The 26938-nt window shown below is 48.5% G+C and overlaps 1 protein-coding gene across 6 annotated transcripts in view; it reads right to left on the bottom strand.

The window, feature by feature from the left end:
• ARHGEF7 (Rho guanine nucleotide exchange factor 7) overlaps window positions 1–26372 on the bottom strand; it is a 131893-nt gene extending 105521 nt beyond the window's left edge. For 2 of the 6 annotated variants that reach the window (XM_042805912.1, XM_042805909.1), the window contains exons 1-2: window positions 26076–26371; window positions 9390–9476 (exon numbers count right to left, since the gene is read on the bottom strand). In XM_042805912.1, coding sequence (XP_042661846.1) covers window positions 9390–9476; window positions 26076–26240 — 252 coding nt within the window. In that variant the 5' untranslated portion in view covers window positions 26241–26371. Of the gene's footprint in view, window positions 1–9389; window positions 9477–9580; window positions 9745–26075 lie in introns of those variants that run through there. The other 4 variants (XM_042805908.1, XM_042805910.1, XM_042805911.1 and 1 more) reach the window with 4 other exon arrangements.
• Window positions 26373–26938: the final 566 nt, after the last annotated feature.

Here is a 26938-nt window from a genome sequence, read left to right as displayed (position 1 = left end):
AGGGAGGCAATGGATTGAAGGCAACACAGCTGAAAACAGCTTATTTTCAGTAACAACAGTCTGATGTTTTCAGCACTACAACTTTCTCTGTTGCCTAGAATTTTTCAGTATTTCCTGAAAAATAAGAAGACCTGGAAAAAGCTAGCAGCGTCAAAAAGATCATGATGCCTCCCCAAAGGCAGACTCCAGCTCTCGGGAATACTGACAGGACCAGCCCAGCATCTGATGAAACATCTAAACACAGTTAACTACAGCAAAATTGAGGGTTCAAGCAGAAACATGCAAGAGTAAGAACTATCTGGATACACACTAAGATAAGGCTAACTCTTCTTAAGGAAAAAGAAAAATTACCATATTCTAATATGCCTTTTCCTTTTAATTAGAGGAAATGAGCAAGGCACTTTTCACGTCTCATCAACACAATCCTGCAATATCAAGCCTCTAAAACCTCCTCTCCACAGCAGAGTGCACATCACCCTTCCCACACGTGCCAAGACACTTCCCTGCAATCAGAAGTCAGAAACAATTGCAAAGCTGGAGCATTTAAGAAATCAAAGCAAGTCATAGAAGACCTAGATTTGACATTGCATCATACTCACATAACTGAAGTGATTTATGCTGACTCCTAAGTCCCAAGTAAAATCGAAAGACTGTGCCAAGATCACAGTAAACAAGGGCAGCAGACTGTTTTGCAGAGCTGGACTCTCTTCTGCATAGTCCTCAGCAACCATTCTCTCCAAAGCAACTGTTCCACTAGTTCTCCCCTTGCCAAAGAGATGAAACATATTTGTCACAAGAGGAGAAAGCTTCCCAAGTTCCTGCGGAGACCAAGCACTGCCATCCCATATACTACAGGCTGCACTTCAGCCATGAGGAGCTTATTAGTCCAAAAACACACATTAAAAACATACAAAGCTACATCATTAGATCTTCAGGCACTTGAGTTTTCTTCACATAGAATACCACCACCTATAACACCCTCTGCATGGAAGGACATCATCTGTTCTCCCTCTGTAACACTCAGACTTGGGAAATCCAGCTGATACCTAATAATAAGGTAACTGTGTTCAGTATACACAAGTGTAGTTGTAGAATGCAAGCTTTATCTGCATGTCTATTTTCAGTACCGTTGCCAGTTAAAAATTTCTTACAAGTCTTCAAAAGTATTCAGGAGAAGCATGTGTGGGGAGGGCATCCAAGACTTCTGAAGCCCAACTTCAGAAGCCATTTATGAAAACCACAGCAGCAACTAACAAGACCACAGCCATCCCCCATGAAGGAAAAAGGCAGCCGGGCAGGCCCCGACGTGCCCACAGACCTGCCTTCTGACACAGGCTTCGCTGCTCAGCGCTCGCCCCACTGCCCTGATGCCGCCTCCGTTCCCCCCTCGCCGGACCAGCTGCCGCTCTCTCGCGAGGAAGGACGGAGGAGTTCACCTGCTCTCCCCCCAAGAGTTGTCTTCACGCCTGGCACCCCCCACCACCCCTGCACAGCTTGCTCCTTGCTCAGGGCGAATCGCAAGTCCCTCCTCCCGCAGCTCTCGCCCTTCAGAAAGCCAGCAATGAGCCTTTCCCCACTGCGCTTCACACCAAAGAGCTGGAGGGCAGGAAAGGGCTAAAGAAATTAGAGAGCAAGAACTCCTCTGACAACTCAGGAGAACAGTGCAAATCAGCGAGTAGCCTCTTCTCTCTTTTTTCCCCCTCAGGGACGAAGCAGCTCTGCCCAAAACCCTCCTCCCCTCCAGCCACCTCTACCCATCCTTTTCACCCAATTTTCACAGTTTCCATGCTTTCCCTCACATGATTAACTCCTCCTCTATCAAAGAACCACTGAAACACTTTTGTGAAAACACTTCGCTATATTTGAGCATAAGAGCACAATGCTGAAGTCTTCTGTGCATTCTAGATTAATAGTACGATACGTTTTAATTGCTAGATGAAGGTTCATTTTATTCTTAAGATACAAATGAATGCCACAAATGGAGCAGTTACACAGAAGCCTCTCCCAAACCACGCTGCAACTCGTTTGCAAAACTCCTCTGAACAGATCTGTACTAGGCAGCATTTACTGGAAAGTGCAGTGTGTCACTGCAACTCGCCTTGTTCGTACTGACCTCCAAGGCATGACTGAAGCATTTGGGATGTATTTTGACATGTGAGACCCACCCTCACATACGGTCCATGCAGTGAAGTCAAACAGATCTGCACTTGGGGGAGATTCACTATCTCAGACAGACTCTGTACATGGATATTTATGTGCATACAGCCCTTAAGTAGCCAAAAAAATACTAGCACATTCCTCAACCATGTTTGTTATAGTATTCCTTACAAAGGCGCAAGCTTCTAATCTACTTTTATTATTTGCTAGGTTTTTTTTCTTTAAGTCTTTTTAAAATTATTCAATATCAGGTGCTTCTGAACATGTACTCCACTGAGGAGGTTCATTCTTCCTACTTAATGAAAGCCACTGGACGCACGTTGGTCAAGAAGTGATAGCACAATACCACACTACTGGTGATGCAACAAGCTTGGGAGAACCACGAGAAATAAATTCTCATGGGAAGAGAAGGAAGGTTTAAGTGAGCAGGGAACTGTAAGGAACTGAAATGCTACCATGCACACTGATGTTTTAGACTGTGTTTTACTGAGTAGAACTGTAACAGCCCCTAATACTGTCACTCCTCCCTGTCCAGTGCCATATGTTCCTGCCTCTATGTCACCTCCTCAGCTACCGTGACACCATGCGTGAGTGGTACACAAGATGAGGAACTGGTGTGACCTTAAGAAAAAAACAAAACAAAACAAATTTTCCACCATTCTATTTGTAAGATGGCCTTAAAGTAGTGTTCAAAGGCTTCTCCTAAATGCGAATGCAAAAAATTGGTAAACATATGCAACACAGTCACAGTCCTAGACTACTAGTTTGTGCATCATGAGAATCCTTCACATTGTAAAAAGAAGCCATTCTATAAAAATAACGTAAACAGTCAAGTAACAGCATCTTGTCTTAGAAAGGTTCCAAGATGTGCTAACATGGCCCTCCAATCATGCAAGTCAGGCTGTACTTTCTACCATATATGATGGGCAAAACAGACCAAAAAGAAAAGACCTAAGAACAAACTGCATGAAACACCAGTTTTCAGAAATGGCATATTAACACATGATAAAAAGGACAGAAATCGGAAGGGGGGGTGGCAGTCATGTCTTGGGGGGAGTTGCAGTGACACACTGCACTGTTGTAAAGATTATCTAGCACAGATCTGTTCAGAGTAGTCGTGCAACCCAGTAGAAACTGGGGGGTGGGGGGGATGCATACAGTAGATGTATCTTTAATTGAACTAACTTGTACAGTTTTTCCCTTTTGAAAAATCTACCACTAAGATATCAGCCTCTAAATAAAACTTTCCAGTGTGTCGTCTGTAAGCAAATAATGGTAACTTTAAAACATCAAAATTCTGGAAAATGTTTATGACAAAGAATTATGAAGGTGCTCAGCCATGGCATTTGGCAGGACACCTGGGTTAAAATGACATTCTGTTGGAATAAAACCAAAAGCAAGCCTAAAGAAAAAAAAATTGTTCTTGACAAGATATAGACGATATTCTGAACAAGGGCTGAAAGGACTAGGTCAGTGATTGAATTTCTATATCATTATAAGACTGGCCTAAAGCTCTTCAGTGCTAGAAACCTAGTCATTCTTAATTCACTAACAGATGCCAGCTAAGTCCACCCATGCTAGCAGCTAAGTCCACCCATGCTAGCAGCTAAGTCCACCCATGCTAGCAGCTAAGTCCACCCATGCTAGCAGCTAAGTCCACCCATGCTAGCAGCTAAGTCCACCCATGCTAGCAGCTAAGTCCACCCATGCTAGCAGCTAAGTCCACCCATGCTAGCAGCTAAGTCCACCCATGCTAGCAGCTAAGTCCACCCATGCTAGCAGCTAAGTCCACCCATGCTAGCAGCTAAGTCCACCCATGCTAGCAGCTAAGTCCACCCATGCTAGCAGCTAAGTCCACCCATGCTAGCAGCTAAGTCCACCCATGCTAGCAGCTAAGTCCACCCATGCTAGCAGCTAAGTCCACCCATGCTAGCAGCTAAGTCCACCCATGCTAGCAGCTAAGTCCACCCATGCTAGCAGCTAAGTCCACCCATGCTAGCAGCTAAGTCCACCCATGCTAGCAGCTAAGTCCACCCATGCTAGCAGCTAAGTCCACCCATGCTAGCAGCTAAGTCCACCCATGCTAGCAGCTAAGTCCACCCATGCTAGCAGCTAAGTCCACCCATGCTAGCAGCTAAGTCCACCCATGCTAGCAGCTAAGTCCACCCATGCTAGCAGCTAAGTCCACCCATGCTAGCAGCTAAATTCTACACATTCCTTATACAAATAGGTCTTCAAAAGCCAACTTGCAGAATACCTTTCCAAGTCCCCAGTGGTAGTAGGATTGTAGCCGTAATGATCCAAAGGCTCAGAGAAAAGGAACACCACCTAATAGCTGATCTGCTATGGTAGGGGTGGGTACGAGGAAGAAGACAATGATCCAAGCTTGCTCCCAAAAGGTTAGCTGGTCTAACAGAATGACATTGGCACCCCTTATAAAATTTTCCCCAAGGCTAGAGCTGTATTATAGACATTTATAGACATTTGTATATCTTGATTAAATCTTGAGAGCTATGAATTATATTACCCAAATTTGCATACACTGTTCCTAACCTTAAGGGCAAATCCTTCCTGTACCTGAGATTTAATAATAAACAAACACGGGATCTTCTTAGACTGTGTAAAACTGCCAGGTTTGCTCTATTTCTTCTTTGGTAAGTTCACTGTAGAAACAAAATCCTGGTTCTGGCATTGCTGCCTCTCTAATAAAATGACCAGACTGAATCCCAGAGGCAAGCAGGTCTCTTGGCAGGTATGGAAGAGGTTCTCGGATCCATGGCCTGCCTATCTGTTTCTATGAGCCAGTTGCCATCTTTCTCATCAGTATAGAAGTCAGAAATCAAAAACATTTTTGAGCTCAAGAAACCTGTTAACACTAGATACTTGCAGATATGCAGGAATTAATCTCTTATTTGATGAAAGCCAGCAGAAGAATGCTGCAAGACACTACTCAAGGAATTTGATCACACAGAGCTTGGTATTTGTTCACAGGATATGTCAAGCATTCTGTGCTTTAAATGACAAACACCAACATGGTTTTCTATGACCCTATTTCTGCTTATTATTCTATATTTAACTGTTCCCCAAACAAAATTCTCTGCTGTTGAACTATACAGCAATTTCTCCAGGGCCTCTTTTTGGCCCTGCAAGCTGTCAAGCAGCTCTGGTCAAAGAATGAGAAAAGACTGCATTATATTCAGGAAGCTGAAACTCTCTGAAAGGGAACAAAACTGGAGTAACACGGCACAGGTATGGGATAATCACTATGGCAAAACTTACTAGGGCTCAGATAGGAACAAATGCTCTGTGACCATCACCACTTAATTTTTGTCTCTTTTGCCAGACTTCTGCAGAAGACACAGTATATCTGCAGTGAGTTCCATCTCAACTATACATACCCACCCATATTCTTCTAGAACAGAGTCCATCCCATGCAACGACTGTCTAAGGTTCTGTTCTAAAATGCAGAGTAGTATTCTTGAAAGGTAGTACAGTTAAATGTCTTCCCACCCAAAGATAAAACTGCAGGGGCAAACACCCTTTAAAGCAAAAATGGCAAGAGAAGTACATAGCAAATATCCTCTGCCTAAGGAAAAAGTGCACAGTAAATTGTGGACTGACAATGTAGGCAGCTATTCTACAGTCCTTTCTATCTACATAGACATTCATCATAGGCAGTCAAGCTTCAAAGTAGAATAAACTAGTAGACAGTACAACTATTCTAAGTAAACACTAACAGCTTCCAGAAAGAAAAAAACAATATGGAGTTGCAAATTCAGTCCCTGGTTGGGGTCGTAGGAACATTTTTCCATTAATAGGCCTCAGCTCTTTGTATATGCATACAAAAAGCCTGTATTAAAAAAATAATTAAAAAACCCAATACTTGCAGAACATTCTTCTGGTTATTTCTTGAAACTTGCTCTGCTTTACCAACCCAGATGTCATCTCACAACAGATTGCTACAAGCTCCAGATTAAGTACTCTTTTTGCTCTGGAACACTTAAATATCAAAAAATACTTTAGGGTGTGGAAAGGAGCCACTGGTTTCCTTTGATGAATAGCAATCTTTCTCATTATAATTTGAAATATCCTTTCTGAATATCCTATTATCTTTCTAGCAGCCCAAACTTCCTGGGAAGCAAGAGGAAGAACAACTTCCAGACACCAGAACACTTCCAAAGTAACAAAGTTTCTCACCTCCACCCCTTATTTTTAGGGTAAGAAGACAACAGTCATCATGTCCTCTAATGAAGGGATGCCACGGAGAAAAGCATTCCAAAGAAGCCATCTACTGCTGTGCAATTTTCCATTAACCACAGCAGTTTATCAAGTTCTCAAACATGCCATAACAAAGTCTCTAAAGCTGGAACTGTACAGAGCTCCAGAACAAGGCAAAGACCTCTAACACAGTTTCATAAAAATACAACTCTACTGCTTCCAAGACAAGTTCAGATCTGGGAGCAAAAATTGCTTGTGCAATGTCAAACCTAGGCTAACCAAACCAGTACCATGTTTTTACCACACTCACAAAATTACACACAGAGAAATCAACTGATGCAACTATATAACTCAGATTCAATGTCAGGCTCAAGTGCACCCCTTGGAGAGCCACCCATAACTCCACATTGTGGAATACTTGTTAGGAAAAACACCACGTCAGTGCACAGAACAAGATCACATCTCCCCACACCACTCTAAAACTTCCTCCAATACCTGCATTACCCAAATGTTTCTCCTATTTAGAGTATCATCTATGCATCCGACACTTTGTCAAACATTTATACTCACCATTAACTCTTTATCAACTAATCTGTCCTCTCTGAAAATATCCCGTTCACCGCTTCCAGAGATGCTCTTCACACTCTTTGCTTGAAGCAATCTCTAAACCTGATTGCAACTAAGGAAGCACTACACAGAGACTGCACAGAGGACCTGTGGCATCTCCCCAGTTCCCACAGCGAGGAAGGCATAGATCCATGAGGACTGACTCACACCTTGTTAAAGGGGACAGGAGAAAGAGCCTGGAATTAGTGGATGGCTGAGAGGCCCCTGCCAGCTACTCGCTGGTTGAATCTGGGTTGTCAATCCTCTCATCTTTGGCCGCAGCTAGGAGGTTGGAAAAATTAATGAGAAAACAACAGGAAACGGCCAATGTACAAGCCATAAATATACACACAAGAGGCTCCATAAGCCCAAGCATTTGTGCTCCTTCCTGCCAGCCTCTCAACTCTTATGGTAGCTTGGGCGCAATTCCTGTTCCAACATGCTGAGCTGGAAACTACTGCAGCCAGTTATCTCCACGTAAGAAAGGCGTTTCCGGCAATCTTGCTGAGAAGCCCCTGAGGCCAGGTTAACAATTTGGCTATGCCCAAAGATATTCAGGCTCTGAAAGCAAGACCAAAATTATCTTTCCTTTTAATCCTTTTTCTTCACTTTCTCATCACTCTGAGGAAAAGAGCTGACAAAACCTTTCTGCAACTACAAAAAAAGATATCAAACTGCAACACTGTGACTATTCCCAGCCTGTCACAATTGAAAAAAATTCAAGCTTAGTGACAGACCTGCTGTAGGAAGTAAGTAAAGAGTCTGAGGGGAAAGATACTCATGGTATTTCCCACCCTACCCCCCCCTTTTACTTTCACATTTGCAATAATCAATTTATTTCTGAATTGAGATTTGAAGTCCCTCCCTCCCTCCCGCCGCACATCTCTCTAGCTCATGTATGTCGCCTACTTGAATTTTCAATCAGCTCTCACACACAAATGTTCAAAACATGAAAAACTTAACGCAACCCTAGAAAGACAAATGGAGAGACATCTGCTCTAAGGCAAAACAGAATGCTTGAGATAATGCAAAGTCCACCCCAGAACCTGGCTTCTGAATATTTTAGAGCCTAATTTGTTTTTTGTCTCCCAACAAATCCTAGAAGATTCTGTAATGGAGGGGGGGAAGAGAAAGGCAGGTAAGAATGTAAGGTCTTATTTCACAAAGAACAGTGCTAAAAAGCTATCTTAATTTCCACCTTTCCTTATGATTAAATCTAAGATTGAATGCAAGTCCTATAAGTATAATGAATTTCATTAATGATACTTCACTGCTTAGAGGACTCAGTAAAGCAATCAGAGTCTTTTAATGATATTCTGTTACTGCCTGGCAAAATTACACCAGGACCAGAGGTACTGTATGAACCTGAGAATTAAGGCAATTCTTTGATAATTTAAGTTCAGAAGCAACAGAAACCAATTTTTCCACCCAAAAAAACTTCTGTAAGAACTGAAATTAGAATACCCCTCACTTCCCAATGCAGAGAAGTTGCAATCTGGTTTTAATCGCATCGGTTCCTTCCCACGCACACAACCCAAGTAAACTCGACAGCAGTATGTACTTGCTATAGCTAAATATACCGGTAATATATGAGCACCTAATTTGAAACCCTGTGAACGCATGTTCAGAAAAGATGGCAGTTTGCTGGGCTTTTATGTAACGTAAATTTGAACATAAGAAAGAGCACCTACCATTTTCTTTAATCAGTATTTCATTTGGCTGCCATCAACTTAATTCCTATCAGCCAACTCCGGCGCACCAGGCGCGGTTTCACAAATAAATCGGATATAATCTATACGCTTATTACCAAGAATGCACATGAGCAGAAAAGCAAAGGTTTTATCTGCAGTGGAACCGGATCAACATCCCACCCCACCCCACCCCCCCCCCCGAGCAGCATCTCCCCGCTTTACACTGGCAGCGGGCCGGGGCGCGCCCTCCCTCAGCGCTCGGCGAGGAGAAGCGAGGCCCTCACATGCCCCTTCCAAGGCGGCACCGCACATTTTACCCTCAACGCCGCCCGTCAGCCAAACCATCCCGCGGCGATGGCGGCCCGGCCCGGGCGCAGCCGCCTCCGAGACCCATCGAGCAGCGGCGAGGCCGCGGAGGGCAGCGCCGGAGTGGGGGGGGGGGGGGGGGGGGGGGGCAGCGGCGGCGGCTTCCCCCCCGCCGCCCCCCGGGCCCGCGGCCAGGGGAGGGGCGGCCGCCACCATCTTGTCAGCCGCCCGTCACCGGCCGCCCCCGCGTCCCCGGGCACAAAGGGAGGGCAACGCCGACTGCCGCCGCGCCGGGCGGGCAGCGGGAGGTAGGGGAAACCCCCCCCCCCCTCACACACACCCCCGGGGATGGAGCCGGGCACCCTCCCGCCCCGACCCCGCTGGGCGCCGCCCGCCCCCGCCCCGACTCACCTCCAGGCGGAGGGAGGCACCGCAGCCCCGCAGGAACTCGCGGATGTTGCTCAGGCACTCGCCCTCCGTCCGCGGCTCCGGGTACACCTGCAAAGAGAAGAGGCGGACGGCTCAGCGCCGGGACCGGCAAGGCAGAACGCGGCGCGGCGGTCCCGTTCCCGTTCCCGTCCCCGCCCCGCCGCTCCCCTCACCTCCCGCTCCCTCCGCAGGCGGCGGCGGCGCCGATCGCTCCCAGTGAAGGGGTTGAACCGGGAAGTAAACACGGAGCACAGGAAATGGCGTGCGGGGGCAGGGGGCGGCGGGCAGCAGGGCGGACAGGGGTGCCCCGGCCCGGCGCGGCCCCGGGCGGCTCTGCCCGGCGGCGGCGGGAGGGAGGGAGGGAGGGAGGCGCGGCCCGGCCCGGCCCTCCCCCGCCCGCCCCGCCCCGGCTGCAGCCGCAGGCCCCGCCGGCGGGGGGAAGGCGGGGAGCTGCGGTGGGAGCGCCCTCAGGCCTCGCCGCTTAGTATTTTTTTTTTCTTTTTTCACACTAATACACACATCACGGGTGCCATTACGGGTCTGGGCTGCAGAGCGAGGCGGGCCCCGGGCTGAGGGGCTGCGCGAGGCGGGAGCCGCAGCCCCTCCTCGGGATGGCGTCCCGCCCTAGGCCGCAGTAAGAAATGATTGTGCACAGGGTAAAACGCCCACGTCGCGGGTGGCCCCTGACGTTTGCGGGGCTGCCGGTGACATACACACACACACACACACACACACACCGGTGTTTTGACTTCGGCTCACCCTTAAGGATCGGTTTTCTAACAAGGAAATACATCAGAAATGCCCCAAAGACCACAATGGAAAAATATCAGTACTCAGTTAATAATCTACCAATTCCAGGGTCCAATGTGAACGAGCTTTGTTTACCTGTAGTTTAATAAACAGCTGTGGTCTTCTCCTACCCCAGAAAAGAAGCAACTTCACAGAGGGGAAAACTTTGACTGAATTTAAGAGAAAGGAGCTTTTGGCAATGCAGCAGTGTGCTTTCCTGCAGCCCCATTCACGCTGCCTTCAGTTCAACCTCTGCCCTGAAAGTGAAGCATAGACCTTCCACAGAAAAGCAGCCAGCCCAGTGAGCTTCAGGCCCGTAGCTTAACTTAACCACAGCTTAACTAAAATTCTGTGTGCACATAAGCATCATTTCACAATAAATTCATCGATCGCTGTGAAGTAGTTCAGCAAACAAAGTATTGCCCAAACTGAGAGGTAAGCAGACCTGCAGCCCTGGACATGTTCTTTTGGAAGGGGAAAGCCTAGCACAGAAGTGCACCGCAAGTCGCTGGAAGCAAAGATGGCAACGTGTGGCATTGTGCCCTTTGATTATGCGTTACACTCAGAAGGAAGATTTGTTAAATGCACATGTATGTCAAGGCTACGTAAACTCACACGCATCATCCATCTCCATAGCATTGGCAACTTCACATAAGGTTCACTCCAAACATTGCATCAAGCTGAAACCAAGGTAGTGCCTTCCCATTTGTTTATACGGTATCAAAGATATCTCTGACACTGTGATACCACAAAAATTAACAAACACAACAGCATAACAGGGTGAACCCGGTACAAAGAAAATTAAAATGCAAGTCACTATCACTTTCTAAACACAAAATTCAGATGAGTTTTAAATGAAAACCACTCTTTCATAATAAAAGGAATTCGGTAGCAATACGAGTTGAAGAATTTTCCTGTCCTCAAGCAAGTACACACACAAGCCCCCAAAATCCTCACATTGTTTGGTGCTAGGATAAACCACTGTGGGTTAAGAATAAACCTTTTAATATACAAAACCATAAAGGGAATGCCGAAGAAGTCCTACATGGGTACAACAGCCCAAAATATGATCTCAGTAAATTTGGAAAGGATACAAACAGTGAGAGAACCATCCTAGAAACATGAAGAGCTTCATCCCTCTTACATTGTTTTTGCTGGTTTCACATTTATTGCTTGTTATACTTTCTGATTACTGTGAGTAATTTACTTAATTCTAGTAAGAAATCTCAAACTCAATCATGACAACACCCCTTGTTAGAAAGGCTTCCTGACAATCCCATTAGTATTTTTCCACCCTGATGCTTCCAGTATGGTCCTTTCTGCATATTCCTAATACTTACACAATAATTATACAAGTGCAGTTTATCACTTTTTTTTTTTTTCTTAAACTATTTACATAACTGTTTTGATCTCCCTTTATAGGTCAGGCTTCATCATCTCATTTTTGCACCCACAATTTTCTTCGTTGCTTCTAGTTCATCAAGGCCTTTTTTCATTCTGAGAAACCTTAAAATCATAGAATCACGGAATGGTTTGGGTTGGAAGGGACCTTAAAGACCACCAATTTCCAATCCCCCTGCTATGGGCAGGGCCCCCTTCCCCCAGCCCAGGGTGCTCCCAGCCCCGTCCAACCTGGCCTTGAACCCTTCCAGGGAGGGGGCAGCCACAGCTGCTCTGGGCACCCTGGGCCAGCGCCTCACCACCCTCACCATGAAGAATTTCTCCCTTATATCTAATCTAAAGCTACCTTCTTTCAGTTCAAAATCATTACCCCTCATCCTATCACTACACCCCCTGATAAAGAATCCCTCCCCATCTATCCTGTAGGCCTCCTTTAAGTGCTGGAAATTACTTTCACTCTCCAAACAAGAATAACCTCTATCAAGAAATCATGGTAAATCTAGATTTCTCTTAAAAGAAACAACTATCTTGCCTCATAACATAATCTACATTAACGCTCCTTATTCCCCAAGTCCCCACACATTAAACAGAGAACTCTGTAACTGTAAGATACCTAGATATAGGTACTACTACCTTGTAAGAGACTGCAACATACCTCATAAAAGACTGCACAATACCTGGAAATAGGCCCAAAAAAAGGGGTAAGGAGGGACATCTGATTAGAAGAGGCAGTCCAATTAAAGATTAAAGAAACAAGCAAAGAAAACCCAATTGTCCTCTTTCAGGTCTGGAAGTTTAAAATACACACCAAATATATGTCTGTGAGACTTCAGCCCCTCCAGCACTCTAATGCATATTACCAGTTAAAAATCATCTTCCCTCAAAAGAATAAAATAATTTATAGTAAATCTTTAGAAATGCCATTTCTTCTCTCACAAAACAAGGGAAAAGACTTCAGGGGTGATGCAAGAAGCAGGCGGCATTTTCTCAGCTCTGGGGCTACAGTGGCATTTTTATCCAACAGGAGACAGAAGCGTATGGGTAACAAATCTAAAAATATGTTAGCATTTGCATCCTGCCAGAAATTTAAAGTGTTAATGATCCCATAAAAAGAAGCAAAACCATTAAGTTATTTACCTGGGAAATCTTAATGTGAATCTGGCAACCTTCTACAGATGGCTGAGAAACACAGTGAGGGACCTGAGTAACAAACTCAGCACCCTGACAGAATCTCAAAGTGCAATTATGTGGTCAAAGCCCATGCTATAATCACACTTACGGTATACAACATGCTTTACATACAGTCATAGCAAGGTCAGGAGGGTGACCTCTCTCATAGATCACGTTTATAGCCGCACAGAATATTCAAAATGTAGCAGAACATAAATGCAAGCAGACCACAGGCAGGTAAATTCTAGTCTGCCTGAAAGACGGCAAATACATTCTGAGAGAAAGAATAAACAAAATAAAATTAGAGTCATATTCCAAAATTACTCAGCTTAATGAAATGTAGATTGCATGTACATAAAGCCAATGAAATAAAGAGGTTATGTACTTTCCTCTCCAGTATTTGCTTCATCCTCTTGCTTTCACAGACCAACACCATTAATTCATGAATAGGAGCTGTCTTCTTATATGTCTATACAACTCCTAGTACAAAGAGGCCTCAGTGTCCAACTGGAACCTCTATATGCTCTAGTAATACAAATAAAAAAGGTTAATAGTAATTAGAAAAGACAGGGATTCCAGAGGGACCCAATAGATTCTTAATTAGGGACCAGGGCTCCACAGCAGAATCCAAAGAGACAAGTGGAAGGTAATACAACAGTAACAGCTTAAACCACTTCTTCGTGGTTCAGGGACAGGTTCTGATTAAGATTTAATCTCTCAGGGAGTAGTCATGGAAATCATGGATAGTTCAATGAGGACACTTATGTGATGCACTGCAGCTGTCGAGGAGTGGAGTACATTTTCCACCATCCAGAAAAGATGGAGAACAATGTGCCACACAAATAGATCGTACCTAGCTAAATGTTACATCACTTTTGATCAGTTTATGATTTTAATCAACAACGAATGCATTACAAATGGCAATGAGGAGACAGGCAGTATCAAGAAAAGACATGGATGGTCTTAGAAAAAATGAAAAAGGCTACCATTAGTTCATTTGGACAGTGATAGTACATGAAGAAAATAAGCTAGGAATGTATAAAATAATGAGCTTAAAAGAAATTAATAAAAAGTAGGAGACATCTTCAGCTACATGTATGGGAAACTAGCTGTTTACTTGCATTTATCTTATGAACAAGTTAACAAAATGGGTCAAAGGAAGAGAGGTGTGTGATGTCTTTAAATATAAACTCCAATCTGCCATGAAGACAATAGGAAGAGATTGAATGACAGCAGAGTTGCTATGTTCAAGTTAAAAAAATAAAAAAATCAATCATTTATCTAGCACATCATATGACAGGTACAACATGGTTTACTATGTAAGAAGACTATCTTAGTTACTAGAAAGCAGAAACTAACAGAGAACATAACAGGTAGCTGCAAACTAGTAGGCATATCCAGCAAACACTTAAAAATGTTCTGTTCAGGAGTACAGCTGCCCAAGTCTGAAATTCAAAGACAGCCCTCAGGTTGGGATAGTAGGGGAGAATCCCATAAAGAGGCAGCCCTGCACTGTGAAGAACATTCCAGAGGAATGCAGTCCCAAAGGGAGGTGTTGTAGGGACAGGGTGGACGAGGGTGCTGTCCTCTGTCACAATGTGCCAGATCATTTTTCCTGCAGCCTGCTCATCCTGCCTGGAGCCTTTTACACCGTATCTGCCTCGCAGCAGGAAGCAGTTTTCCCTCCAGGTTTCAGGACACCTTGTACATATAGAACATTACCGCAATCTAACCAGTAAAAATACTATAAACAAACAATGCAGCAAAGCTAGTGAAAGGGTCCTATTGATCACATTCAGTCCCACAGCAGCTGTGTTTTGTGTCCAGCTGCTTTCAGTGGCTAACATCAAGGCAACATCAAGGGCAACTGATTTTCCGATGGAGCATGGTGGAATAGAGGCAAACACCTCCCACACAAGTGCTGCAGGCTTGGGTTTGCCATGAGAGACAAAAAACAGATTTAAAAAAAAGTCATGAAGAGGAAACCAGGTCGTTCTCACACTAACCGGGGCTGTGAATCTGCAGGTGATTCACTGTCCGGCAACTCCTGAAGGTTCCTTCCCTCCCCACCACTCCCAGCCGTGTTACCTCCTGCCTGCTCCTGCACCCGTGCCCAGCAGGGCTCATCCCTTGAGCCATTTGGGTTTCTTGCTCCATCCTCCATCCCAGAGCACTCTCACAAACTGCACCGAGCAGGTACGGAAGAGCAGCATCACAGCAGCATCCTCCGTAGCTACACGGGAGGACTTTGCTTCTTGAGGGGGAAGCATCCATTGCCAGGGACCGATGGCAGGTCCAGTGCTCCCTCTGTAACCAGTGAAGAGAGCTGGGCTCTGGGGACTGGGGACAGAGCCCCATGCCCCCTCCCAGGACAGCAGGAGTCACAGCTGCACTTTAAAGAGTTGCATCTTCCATGTCTCTCAGTGAGGAGCAGCCTGCAGTTGAGCCCAGCCTCTTCATGGATCGCACATCTTGCTGGTGACATTAGGTGACGTTATCAGGATGCTATAATTAAACTAAAAACATGGATCAGGATTCTCAGAAGGGTGCAGTTTTGTTTTAAAATTAGGTGTCTTGATGGAGCACCAGATCTTACCACGATACTGTTTCTGCTGTACTGTAGCTCTTTAGTACTGACTTTTCCCAGCCTATAAAACCTGCTGCCCACAGACTTAAGCCACCCAGCAGTTACTGTGAGTTAGACACCTGTATTTTGGCATGAGGAAACCCAGGCTCTAAAAACGCAGCAGCAAGCAGTCAGCATGGATGGTAAGAGCTAGATCCAGTAAAAGACTGAAGCTCTTACAAGCCATGCACTACGGTGCCTGAATTTTAAATTCAGAGAGTTCACGCAGGAATTCACTTGGACACAGCACAAAGGGGAAGGTAGGTGTCTTAAAATACACCCTAAAATCCTTATACGCTGAAAAGAATGCCTGGCCTTGAAGTTAACCTAGGGCTAAGACACAGCAGCAGGCAAAAGGAAGAGCACACCTGTGTTCTTGACCCCATCCAGAACTTTAACACAGAGGACCTTCACCTGACTGGAGTTTGGGATACTAGGCATCTCCTGGAATTTCTAGAGTCCTTGGAGTGTCCTTTGGAAGAACGCAACAGTTCATCCCCTCTGAGAAGTGACAGGTGCCCATTTTTTTATGAAATAATTTAGCATGGAGGTTCCCAAACCTCTCGGCCTTGGACACCACTATTAGTGACAGACGCAGCTGCGGCTCTTAGATCCCACTGCCTCCCTCCATAGCCATCCATCAGCACGGCTAACCCCACATCTGACACCCCTCCGCTGCACATCCTACCTCACCACACCAGTCCCTGTACTCCATCCTCCCATTCGTCCCACCTGAGACCACACACCACCACCTTCCAAAACAGCACTCCAATCCCAAACTCCAGTCTCACGTTTAGCCCCGCTCTTCTACCACACAACCGTACCCCACCACCCTTAACGGGCCGTACTGACTCATCAGCTACAACTCCATTCTCCCCCAACTTCCACCCTGCTATGGCACCTGGAACCATGTGGTGGGTAGTCCCTGGCTGGATGCCAGGTGCCCACCAAACTTGCTCTATCACTCCCCCTCCTCAGCAGGAGAGAAAATACAACAAAAGGCTCCTAGGTCGAGAGAAGGACAGGAAAACCACTCGCCAATTACTGTCATCAACAGGCAAAAGAGATTCAACTCGGGGAAATTGATTTATTACCAATCAAATCAGAGCAGGATACTGATAAATGAAACCAAATCTTAAAACACCTTCCCTCCACCCCTCCCTTCCTCCGCCGCTTAACTTCACTCCTGATTTCTCTACCTCCTCCCCCTGCAGCAGCACAGGGGGTTGGGGAATGGGGGTTGCAGTCAGTTCATGACTCGTTTTCTCTGCCACTCCTTCCTTCTCACGCTCTTCCTCTGATCCAGTGTGGGGTCCTTCCCATGGGAGACAGTCCTCCACAAACTTCTCCAACAGGGGTCCACGGGCTGCAGTTCTTCACGAAGAACTTTCCATGTGTCCTTATTTTGGGCATGGGTCCTTTCCATGGGTTACATTCCTTTGGGAACAAACTGCTCCAGCGCGGGTCCCTCATGGGGTCACAAGTCCTGCCAGCAAACCTGCTCCAACGTGGGCTCCTCTCTCCATGGGCCCACAGGTCCTGCCAGGAGCCTGCTCCAGCGTGGGCTTCCCACGGGGTCACAGCCTCCTTTGGGCACCCACCTGCTCCAGCGTGGGGTCCTCCACGGGCTGCAGGTGGGTATCTGCTCCACCATTAACCCCCACAGGCTGCAGGGGCACAGCCTGCCTCACCATGGTCTTCATCACGGGCTGCAGGGGAGTCTCTGCTCCAGCTCCTGGAGCACCTCCTCCCCCTCCTGCTTCACTGACCCTGGTGTCTGCAGGGCTGTTGCTCTCACATTTTCTCACTTTTCTCTCCATCTGCTGTTGCTGTTGCACATGTTTGGGGTTTTTTTCCCCTTCTTAAATACGTTACCACAGAGGTGCTGCCACCATGGCTGCTGGGCTCGGCCTTGGCTGGGGTGGGTCCGTCTTGGAGCCGGCTGGCGCTGGCTCTGTCGGACATGGGGGGAAGCTTCCAGCAGCTTCTCACAGAACCCACCCCTGTAGCCCCTCTGCTACCAAAACCTGGCCACACAAACCCAACACAAACCAGGACCACTTGCCTGAAGACTCCTCCAGCTCTTCAAGTTCTTCCCCTGCACATGTTCAGAAATGCTCGTCTGCTTGACCAGACTTCATTAACAGTGACCTACATTCAAACACTCTAATGTTCTGCTTTAGCTGCTTTAGTCCCTTATTGGAAATAGTCCTCAAAAACTAAGTTCAGCCAAGTCTGCGAAGGAAATTTACAGTTTGGTTAAAATGCCATCCAGGTCTGTGGCAGCCTTGATAGACTGGTTCTTTGAGTCTTACACAACAACTAGAGCCGCTTTTTTCTTTAATCTGCCCTGCAAAAATGATACTGTAAAACTGATACAGTTGTTTCAGCTCATCCTTTCAGATTTGCACCTGTATTAAACAATGTTCAGAAAAACAGTATGTTCTTTGCAGTGGAAGCATTGTACTTTTGTTACTTCCCTTGGACACTGATCAAATTCCCATCAAAGTCTATAAACTGATTCCCAGGAGGCGGGTATTCAACCAAGCCCTAAGATACAAACAGAGTAAGTTAAGGGTGCCAGGACATTCCAGGTGGTGTTTTTGTTTTCTCAAGTTTCCATTATATTTTTATATTTCACACCAAAGCCTACATTAAGACAGCATTAGGAAACTGAGAATGCCAAGCACGTAAAACTTAGCAGATACGAGACTGACAGCTGCCTTTGCAACTGCAATTATGATCCACTCGTAGGCCCACCTTGTGAAGTGAACCAGGCAGGAGTCCTACCGAAACGCATGCACGGGAGCATGCCTGAAGAATTTTATATATACACAGAAGAGGGTCTAGCTGCAGCTGCAGGAGTGGTCTTCTTTCCAGTGTTTCCTAAATGCTGAGAACTAATATTCCTAGTTCCTGCTTTATTTCTTATTTTCTTGCTATTTTAAAGAAAAACAGGTAATCAGCTAGCATGCAACTGTCACCAACCCCGCGCGATATTATCAGCCTCACGCTGCGGAGCTCCAGGGGCACCAGCACTAGGTGCCTGCTGGAAGACGTGTATTCCCCTGAAGTCAGTGAGTGGAAAAAGCCCAATGAAGCGCTGCTCCAGGTATGGGCAGCGTTCAGCAAGAATTTACCTAAAAGAGGCTCCCCCCTGCGCAGGGGGGCTGGCGGGCGGGGATTTTGCACCCCTCTTCGCGTAAGCCCTGCAGCGTTTCCCGCCCAGCATCGCTGTTTTGATGCAGCGTGAGCTCAGGCTTCAGGAGTCCAATCACTCAGGGTTTGTTTACACTGGGAGAGCTCTGCTGCTAGATATGCTGGCATCGCTCCTCCGTGTGGATGCAACATATGCCAGAGAGGGAATTCCTCTGCCAGTCTAACAGTACCACTTCCCCCAATGACATTAACGAAGCCAACAAAAGCAGTTCTCTGTCAGCACAGCTGCACCGGCGGGGGGGTGGTGTGGGGTGTGTGTATGATTTTTACTGCTTCTTCCCCTTCTCTGTGTGTAAAAATGTTCCATAGGACTACCAAAGCCCTACAGTGGAGACCCTCTCCTGGGCAAGCTGCCAACAACGGCGCTCGCTGCAGAGCAGGAAAATGGAGACCTGAACAAAATGCTCTTAGACCCGAGCAGTGTTTCACAGGCTGAGAGGGGACTCTGCCCCCCAGGTGCCGAAGGTCCGTGGTGGGGAGCAGCAAGATGGGAACTTCATGGAGACGAGGCCGGCCACCCCTCCTCGCCTCTGCGGTGCCGGTGATGGGTGACAGTGCCAACGGCGCCAAAGCGAGAGATGTGGGGAGAAGGTGGCTTTGCCCCACGCAGCAAAGTCGGTGGGAGTGCAGGAGCGTCACACTGGCTGAGGATCAGGGAGTAAAGCGCAGGCAGCCAAGGTGCAAGACTGACACCACTTCCATGCTGCCAGCTCACAGCATTTTTACAAGCCTTGTCATGCTTGAAATGTTTCAGGGTTCCAGCTCTTCAAATCGCAGCCACTGGGTAACAACTAATCAGAATTGTTATTTAAGAAAGATGCATACCAAATTCCCCTCAGTGGTTCAAAGCCAGATTTTAAGTACACATATGTGTATATGTATGTATAAATACACTTATATATAAGTTGTAAACTTGGATTTTAAAGCCAGGCTTCCAGTTTTTCTAAGGCTTGAATTATAATCTTAAACATTTTCAACTGAACGATGTGGTGCCCTCAGCCACTAGCACGCAGTAGTAGCCAGAGGAAGCATACTCATGGCATCCCCACAGCTCTTCCTTTTCCCCACACAATCACAGCTTTCAGAGGATGGTCTGGGTAGTAGTAGGGGACCTGGAGGGCTAAGGAATTGTCTTTTCTGTTGTCCATATTATGCACGGACATAGAAAGAACATATCTAGAAACTGTGGAAAAGACATTAATGAGAGCTACAGCAAAACTACATTACCTTTCTGTATTTTCTAACAAAAAACAACTCAATCACTAACAGTTTCCTTAATTGCCCACTCTTCTCAGGTCTGGCATGCCATTATTTAATACAGTCTAGACCCTTACACATTAGCAGGGTTTGATTTTGACGAAAAAAAAGACAGCAAACACAGATGCAAGTCCTCTGCTTCCTCAGCACCCACAGGCAAACCATGTTTCTCTGGCTAACATCCCAGCCACCAGGATTACAGAGCCTGTGCGTAGATGGGAGAGGCACGGGCATTCTCCTTCAGTGCACCCGTGCAGCCCTGCTCTCACAAGGCAACGGGAGTGATGTGGCCGACGACAGCTCCCTGGCAGGAGCGAACGACCCCAGGACCAGCTCACAGGAGCACTTCAGAGAACAGCATGTATGGAGGGAAAAGGCACTCTCGACGACTTCTCTTGGGATAACTTTCCCCCGGCGCTTGGCTCGCCCTCGCAGCACTTCCACCCTGGAGCAACAGCGCCCGCACGCACGCCGGCGCTCCCCAAGCACGCAGCCACGGCAGGCGCAGCTGCCCGCCACGGATTATTCTTGCCACAAGCACAATAATCTCCTTGGGAGGCTCCACGTAAGGATTATTGCCGGAGGGGGGTGGGGGGGAGGAGAGAGCATATGCACGTTAAAATGCAGAATTTGCTTCCTGCCTCCCGGGTCTAGTCCTATGATGACCTTCTGCTGCAATACCAGCATCTGCAATACCTCCCCTACAGATTTCAGAGAGCGAAGGCAGGACAGTCCTTTGGTTCCGCCAGGCAGACCCCAACAGCCTCACCGGGGCTGCAGGGGCAAAGCCATCCTGACAGAAGAATTTCCCAAATTCAGGTATCTCGGGGGCAAACAGCACGTGGCAGCTGCTACCTTGGGAGTAGCCTCTGCACCACTGGTGGGATGCTCACCAGGGTTCCTGAGCTCTGCCTGGGCTTCCCAGTCAGCTCACAGCCGGCGCCGCACCCTCTGCAAAGGCTACAAAAATCACCGCTTGTTATTAACTCTGGCTCCCAAACACCCTCCCTTTCTTCTTCTTCCGCAACACTTGAAATATCACATTTGGGTCACACCTTGTCACAACAGGACAGAAGTACTTGGCCCTGATACAGCCGTGTGAAATCAGAGACAAGTGACTATAAATGCCCCTTTGCCAGCGCCGCAGGTGCACACACCCACCGCGGGGACAAGGCTGGCGAGGCAGCTGCCGCGCGTGGCAGCCCGAACCCTTCTTTTGGGGACTCTTCTGGTGCTTACACTCAGACACAGCAATTCATTTGCCTTGTGAGTCGCAAAGAGTTAATTTCTTCCTAAATCATGATTCAGAATGCCTTATTTAGCCAAAGACCTCCATCATTAAAGAGAGAATCATACTAACATACGAGGTATTTATAAAAAGATCCTAATCTTTGCTGCCAGCAGTCCTGACACTATCCCAATTAATAACCAAATTAACGCCGACGCCGGTGCCCAATCCTCCGCAGGGAGAACAAAGTTTTCTTCCCGACAGGCACCAAGTCTCAGCCAGCAAGAGAGGGATGTATTTATTTTCCCGGGGCCGGCCCCACGCCTCTCCTCTCACGCCTCAGCGAGGTGGGAGCGGCAAGGGGAAGCGGCTGTGTTTTGGATCAGCCTCCCACACGCAGCGGAGCAGCTTCTGGGTCATTCAATCCTATGCTCGGCGCGAGGGCTGGGGATGGACCGTTCGACGGAGGGGGGGCCGAGGCGCCCAAGACCCCGCACGCTTCCCCATCCCCTGGCTTCAAAGCGCTGAACCAGCTGCTCTCGTTCCCCCCCAGGAGCCCCGAAAGGGGAGGGGGGATGACACACCACACACACACACACACACACACACACACACAAGGTGCCAAATGGCTGCTGCAACGCATCCCCCACTGCGCCTTCCCGTTTTTCCCTGAACGGAACAAAGCTGCCCTCAAAATGATGCTTTCTGTCGACCAGCTGATCAAAAATGAAAGTACAAGCAAAACTTAATGAAGCGCAAAGCCTCGTATGACAAGGAAAATTCCCGCTCCAGTTCTGATCTCTGTTTACAACGTCAAAAGTGGGTCAAACTGGTCTGCGATGGAGGAATCTGTTTGGAAAATGATCTCGGCGAGGGAAAGCATCTAAGCGGCAGACAACTGCACTGCAACGCTTCCACGGGGATCCTCTCCCCTGCCATCAAAGTGCCTCGACTCTACAGCGCAGGGTTGAAATCCTGTAACTTGAAACCACGATTTTCCATTCAACCGACTTGAATTCAGCAATTCCCTATCTTTTAGAGCAGATCAACTGACCAGTGTGTTTCAGTTTTTAAAAGCGCAGAGATCTGTACTAAGACATGGCTGGGTTTGGTCAGGGTGGGGGAAGCTGTTACGGTTTTTGCTGGCTTTGTGGTTTTGTTTTGGTTTGGTTTTGTTGTTTTTGTTTGTTTGGTTTTTTGTTTGTTTGGGTTTGTTGTTTTGTTTTTTTTTTTTTTTTTAAATTACTGCTCTCCCTTTTGTTCCTTTCCCATGTTCCAGATACGGTTATTGAACAGTACCATCACGCTGCCTAACGCGACTGATTTGTTTTACCCTGTTATGGTCTCTCTCAAAATGCAAAGGAATCACAATGAATTTAAATGGGAGCCCAAAAATGAGAGAAATAGTATGTAATAAAATTACCTTCCAAAGTATTTTCATTCAGAGTTCATGGAATCTGATGAATTTACTATCTGTCCTTTGCTGTTGTTCAAGATAGATGACTGTAACGTAAACAAATTTAACCAAAGCTTCCTGACAAGAAGCTCTGTAGGTTCTTCTGTGCAAGGATGGTATACAAATACACAATAATCTGAAGGAAGAACATACTAACCAGCGTTGAAACCCACTAATTTGTTTTATCGACTTAAAAAAAAAAAATCTGTTCTTTGACCTTCAAGTGCTTGATTCCTTTTATGGTCACACAACCTTTATTTATTAAAAACCTTCTACTAATTACTTTCAGGTACCCAAAGGCTTTAAAAAGCACAAAATGTCAAAAAATATATTACTGCATTCCTGCACATATTGAATCCTCTAACAGTTTTTGAAAGAAATGCATTTATAGCATTTTCTAGAAAGTATCTTTTAAAAAAACAAACTGATAAACATTCTTTCATATTTATAACCTGTATTTTTTTATGTTCTCTTTGGTTTTAGTTACTACTTTGTATTTACAGAAAAATGAGCTCTGTGAGTCTTCAAATTGTCTGCTGATGTCAGATATTTATAGAAAGTTATGATCTAAAATTATTTTAAGAACCGAATTGGTCTACAGCTGTGGGACAAACCTTGTATCTTTTAGACTTCAAAAATGTCCAGTTCGAACTGGAGGCTTTCCGGACAAATAAGGAGTAAAAGGGCTCTTATTTAAAATGTACTCAGTATTAAAAAACATGACATCATGAACAGTAGTAACAAAAGACTTTGGAAAAATAACATAGTACAAGGAAGGATGTAAACTTTGTATGTTTTTATTAGCAAACAAAAAAAAAAAAATGAAAAAGACAGTACCATGGAAATAGCTCAGACTTGTAACAGTAGCTGAGAGCCTGAAAGAAGTATGTGGGATATACTCTGAAAAAAAACATTCACGAGGTTGGATGGGAAAATGAGTTCATGGGTCTCTCGGACCCATCCATGAATTAGGAAGTACAATGTGAAAGGTCCACAAAAATAAGTAGCACAGTTCCCCTCGCCAAAATAAAGAGCACTTGAAAAAAAAAAAAAAATTATAAGTTTTCTTTCTCCCCAGACTTTAACTTAGCCAAAGCCAGAGGAGACACGCTAGGTCGGCAGGGACCTCCGGCAGCACCCGTCCCAGCGCCCAGCTCGACGAGGGGCTGCGACGTGCCAGCGTTCCCCCCCCCCCCCAGCTGCCGTCCCAGCCCAAACCCCCCCACACACACACACACAAACCCCGTGCCCCCGCACCACCAGGTCCACGATAACCCCGCCGCGAGCCCCCTGCACGCCAGGCGGGGAGCGGGGTAGGCTGTGGGGAGCCGAGCTGTGCCCCCCTCCGAACAAACCCTCACCCGGGTGCGGGTGCCATGAAGTTCGCAGGACTCCCTGCCCGAGCATCAGGGCCGTTCGGTGCTCCGACGTGAAGAGAGAGCCTCTCACTCACACTAACCGAGCTGTCCCTACTTACACCACACACAGAAAAGCGCCTTAACTTGGGAAACACTGTTCTAACACTTATTTCTGCCGTGATTTTTTATGTATTTCATTGTTCAGTGGAGCCCGCTTCCCAAACTGAATTCAGGACCCCATTTTACTAGGCTTGACATCCGCGCAAGGGGAAACACCTTTTCCGCCCCGAAACTCAGGACCCGAAGCCCAAGATTTTGAAGAGGTGCTCAGAGAGGGTGCCTGGAGCAGCACGGTGGGACAGGCTGCCAGGACCCTCCTCGGGCTTGGTGCCACCAGGCAAGAGGGCCTGGGGGCAAGCAGGCACGGGCAGGGTGGGACCCCCCCCCACGCTGAGGGGGGGTCCCTCCCCTCAGCCCCGCGTCACCCCGGCTGGCGGAGCAGGACATTTACCTGCTCCCGAGCTGCAGGTCACAGCCTGGCGTGCCGGCCAGCAGCTCGCACCTCGCTCAGGAGCGGCCACGTGCGCGTGTGTCGTGTGTGTGTCCCCCCCCCACGTCTGCTCTCCCACACAACCAAACCCTTCTGGGAAAATGGCGGCGGGCCTCGAGTTACCCACGCTCACGCCGCCCGCGCCCTCCTCGCTTCCATCGCCCAGCGACAGCACCACGGGCGAACGTGCTTGTGAATTTAGGGGGGCAGGAGTGACCGACTACGTCTAGCTGAGCGGGACTCCAGCCCAGGGCCAGGACCTCCACGCTGCAGCGCAACACAAAAGAGTAACAACCCCGGTGGGTGGCAAACGGAAGAAGTGAAGGGAGACGGCCCAGTCCAGTGCCCTGCCGAGCTCAAAACACCGGTTTTCAAGTTTGTGGGTCAGCGGACTACTTGAAAAAGAACCACAGAAGGTAACAAAAGCCCACTGTCAGCAGGCTCCAACGCGCGGAGTGGTCGGCCAACTGCAAAACGTGAAAAATACGGTGTTGCTTTCAAGCAAGGAGTTTTCCCTTCAGTAGAGCAGATGACCTTCACCAGTCTTCTCTTTGCCACCTTGTACCGGCTCGTAGAGAAAGTTTTGCTGATATGTGGGTCGCTACGCGCGTTGTGTTGTTGAGCGCTCGGTGAGATGGTGGCGGCAGCGTCCCAAGTCTTGGGGCACGGTATCAAAATTCAAAACCCTCCCCTCCAGCTGAGCTACGACGGGAATTACGGACGCACACACAGCACATAAAAGTTAACCTGACAGAGTACATTTCCTTCAAACACAACGCAGAACAGAGCTGCAACGCGTTTTCCCAACCCGAGAAGAATGAGATTTTTTTTTTTTTTTTTCCACAGGCTACCAAGCAGTAAAAGACCCAAACAACGCTAAAACAGCCTTCAAGAAAACTAGCCATCAAACACGAAGATGTCCTTCAGCGGCTGGCGGGGATGAGCTGAATCACCTCCCAAGCGAGGTGAGGCACCAGCTATTCCAGCAGTTGCGTAGACAAGTTTGCAGCCGGCTCATGGCATGCCAGGAAAGGTCCATAAAACACAACCCGCACAGACCCACACCACACACACACCCGAAAATAAATAAATAAATACACACATAAATAAATGCTTCTCCCATGCACACCCAGGACTTCGATTTGGACACCGGAGCATTATTTTCCTCTTTTTGTTTTTTATTTATTTTTTTGTTTGGTTCGGTTTGGGTTTTGGTTTTTTTTTTTTTTTTGTTCGTTTGTTTTGTAAAACGCTCTTGCAAAACCCTGGCCCTGAAGGGGAAAGCTCTCTTCGGCCAGGCTGCCCGCTCCCGCTCCCCCTTTTCGCCCCGGTTCCCCCCCCCCCCCCCCCCCTCCTCGGGGCGATCGCCCGACCGGGGCTGACACACCCCCCCCCCCCCCCCCAAAACAACACACATCCCCCCCTTCACCACCAACACTCCCCTCTCCCCCACCTCCCCCGGGGGGGATCCCCCCCTCCCTCCCACGCCGGGGGGGCCCGGGGGCGGGCGAGGCCGGGTCCGGGGGCGGCGGGCCCGGCTGCACAAAGGACGGCGGGGCGGGGGGCGGCGGCGGGGCGGGGTGGGGGGGGGGGGAGCCGGAGCCGGGCACTTACTTTGTCTATGGTGCCCGGGAGCAGGCGGTCGAGCAGGCGGCAGAGCACCACCCCGTCCTTCAGGGAGGACTGGAGGAAGCCCTCGGGGTCGGAGATGGTCTTTTTGGGCGACTCCAGCACGCCCAGGGCGATCAGCCACGTAACGGTCTGCTCCGCCGAATTCATGGCGGCGGCGGCGGCGGCGGGGGGTCGCGGCACCCCGCGCCTCGCGTGGGTTTTGTGTCTCCCCGGGCGGGGGCTTCAGGCGGAGGCGGGCGCCGCCCCCATGTGAATGCAGATGACGACGCCCCGGCCCCGCCGCCACCGCCACAGCCACATGCAGCTGCAGTGCCGCCTCCTCCCCGCCCCCCCCAGACCCCCCCCCCCCCCAACTCCCCCCCCCCCCCCCCCCCCCCCCGCCGCCGCCCCATGACATCACTGGCAGCGGCGGCCCCGCCGCGCGGGGGCAGCGCGCCCGCGGAGAGCCGCGCGCCGCTCCGCGCCCCCCCCCCCCCCCCCGCACCCGGCGGGGCGGGCGGCGGCTGCCCCCTAGCGGGCGGACGGCGCCTCCGCGGGCGCGCAGCGGCCTCGGTAGCGGGAGGGAAAGTTGCCGGGTCGGTGTGTGGGTGTGTGTCCGTGCGTGTCGTGTGTGTGTCCCCCCCCCGACACCCACGGCCCTTCGTGTCCTCCCCGGGCAGCGCCGTCGAGCTGGGAACAACACCCCCCACACACACACACCCCCCCGCGCCTGCCCCCGGCAGCAGCCCCGCGGAGGGGGGGCCCGGTCCCGCCTCACCGCGAGTTTTTGGCGTTCGCCGGGCGCAGCGAAGCCCGCGTGGGAGCCCGGGCCCGGCGGCCGGACCGCTGGCTCGCCCCCGGCGTGC

The sequence above is a fragment of the Tyto alba genome, unplaced genomic scaffold (genome assembly GCF_018691265.1).
Source record: "Tyto alba isolate M040663 unplaced genomic scaffold, T.alba_DEE_v4.0 Super-Scaffold_45, whole genome shotgun sequence".
In the NCBI taxonomy this organism is placed as follows: Eukaryota; Metazoa; Chordata; class Aves; order Strigiformes; family Tytonidae; genus Tyto; species Tyto alba.
This window is presented reverse-complemented; position numbering and strand designations above follow the sequence as displayed.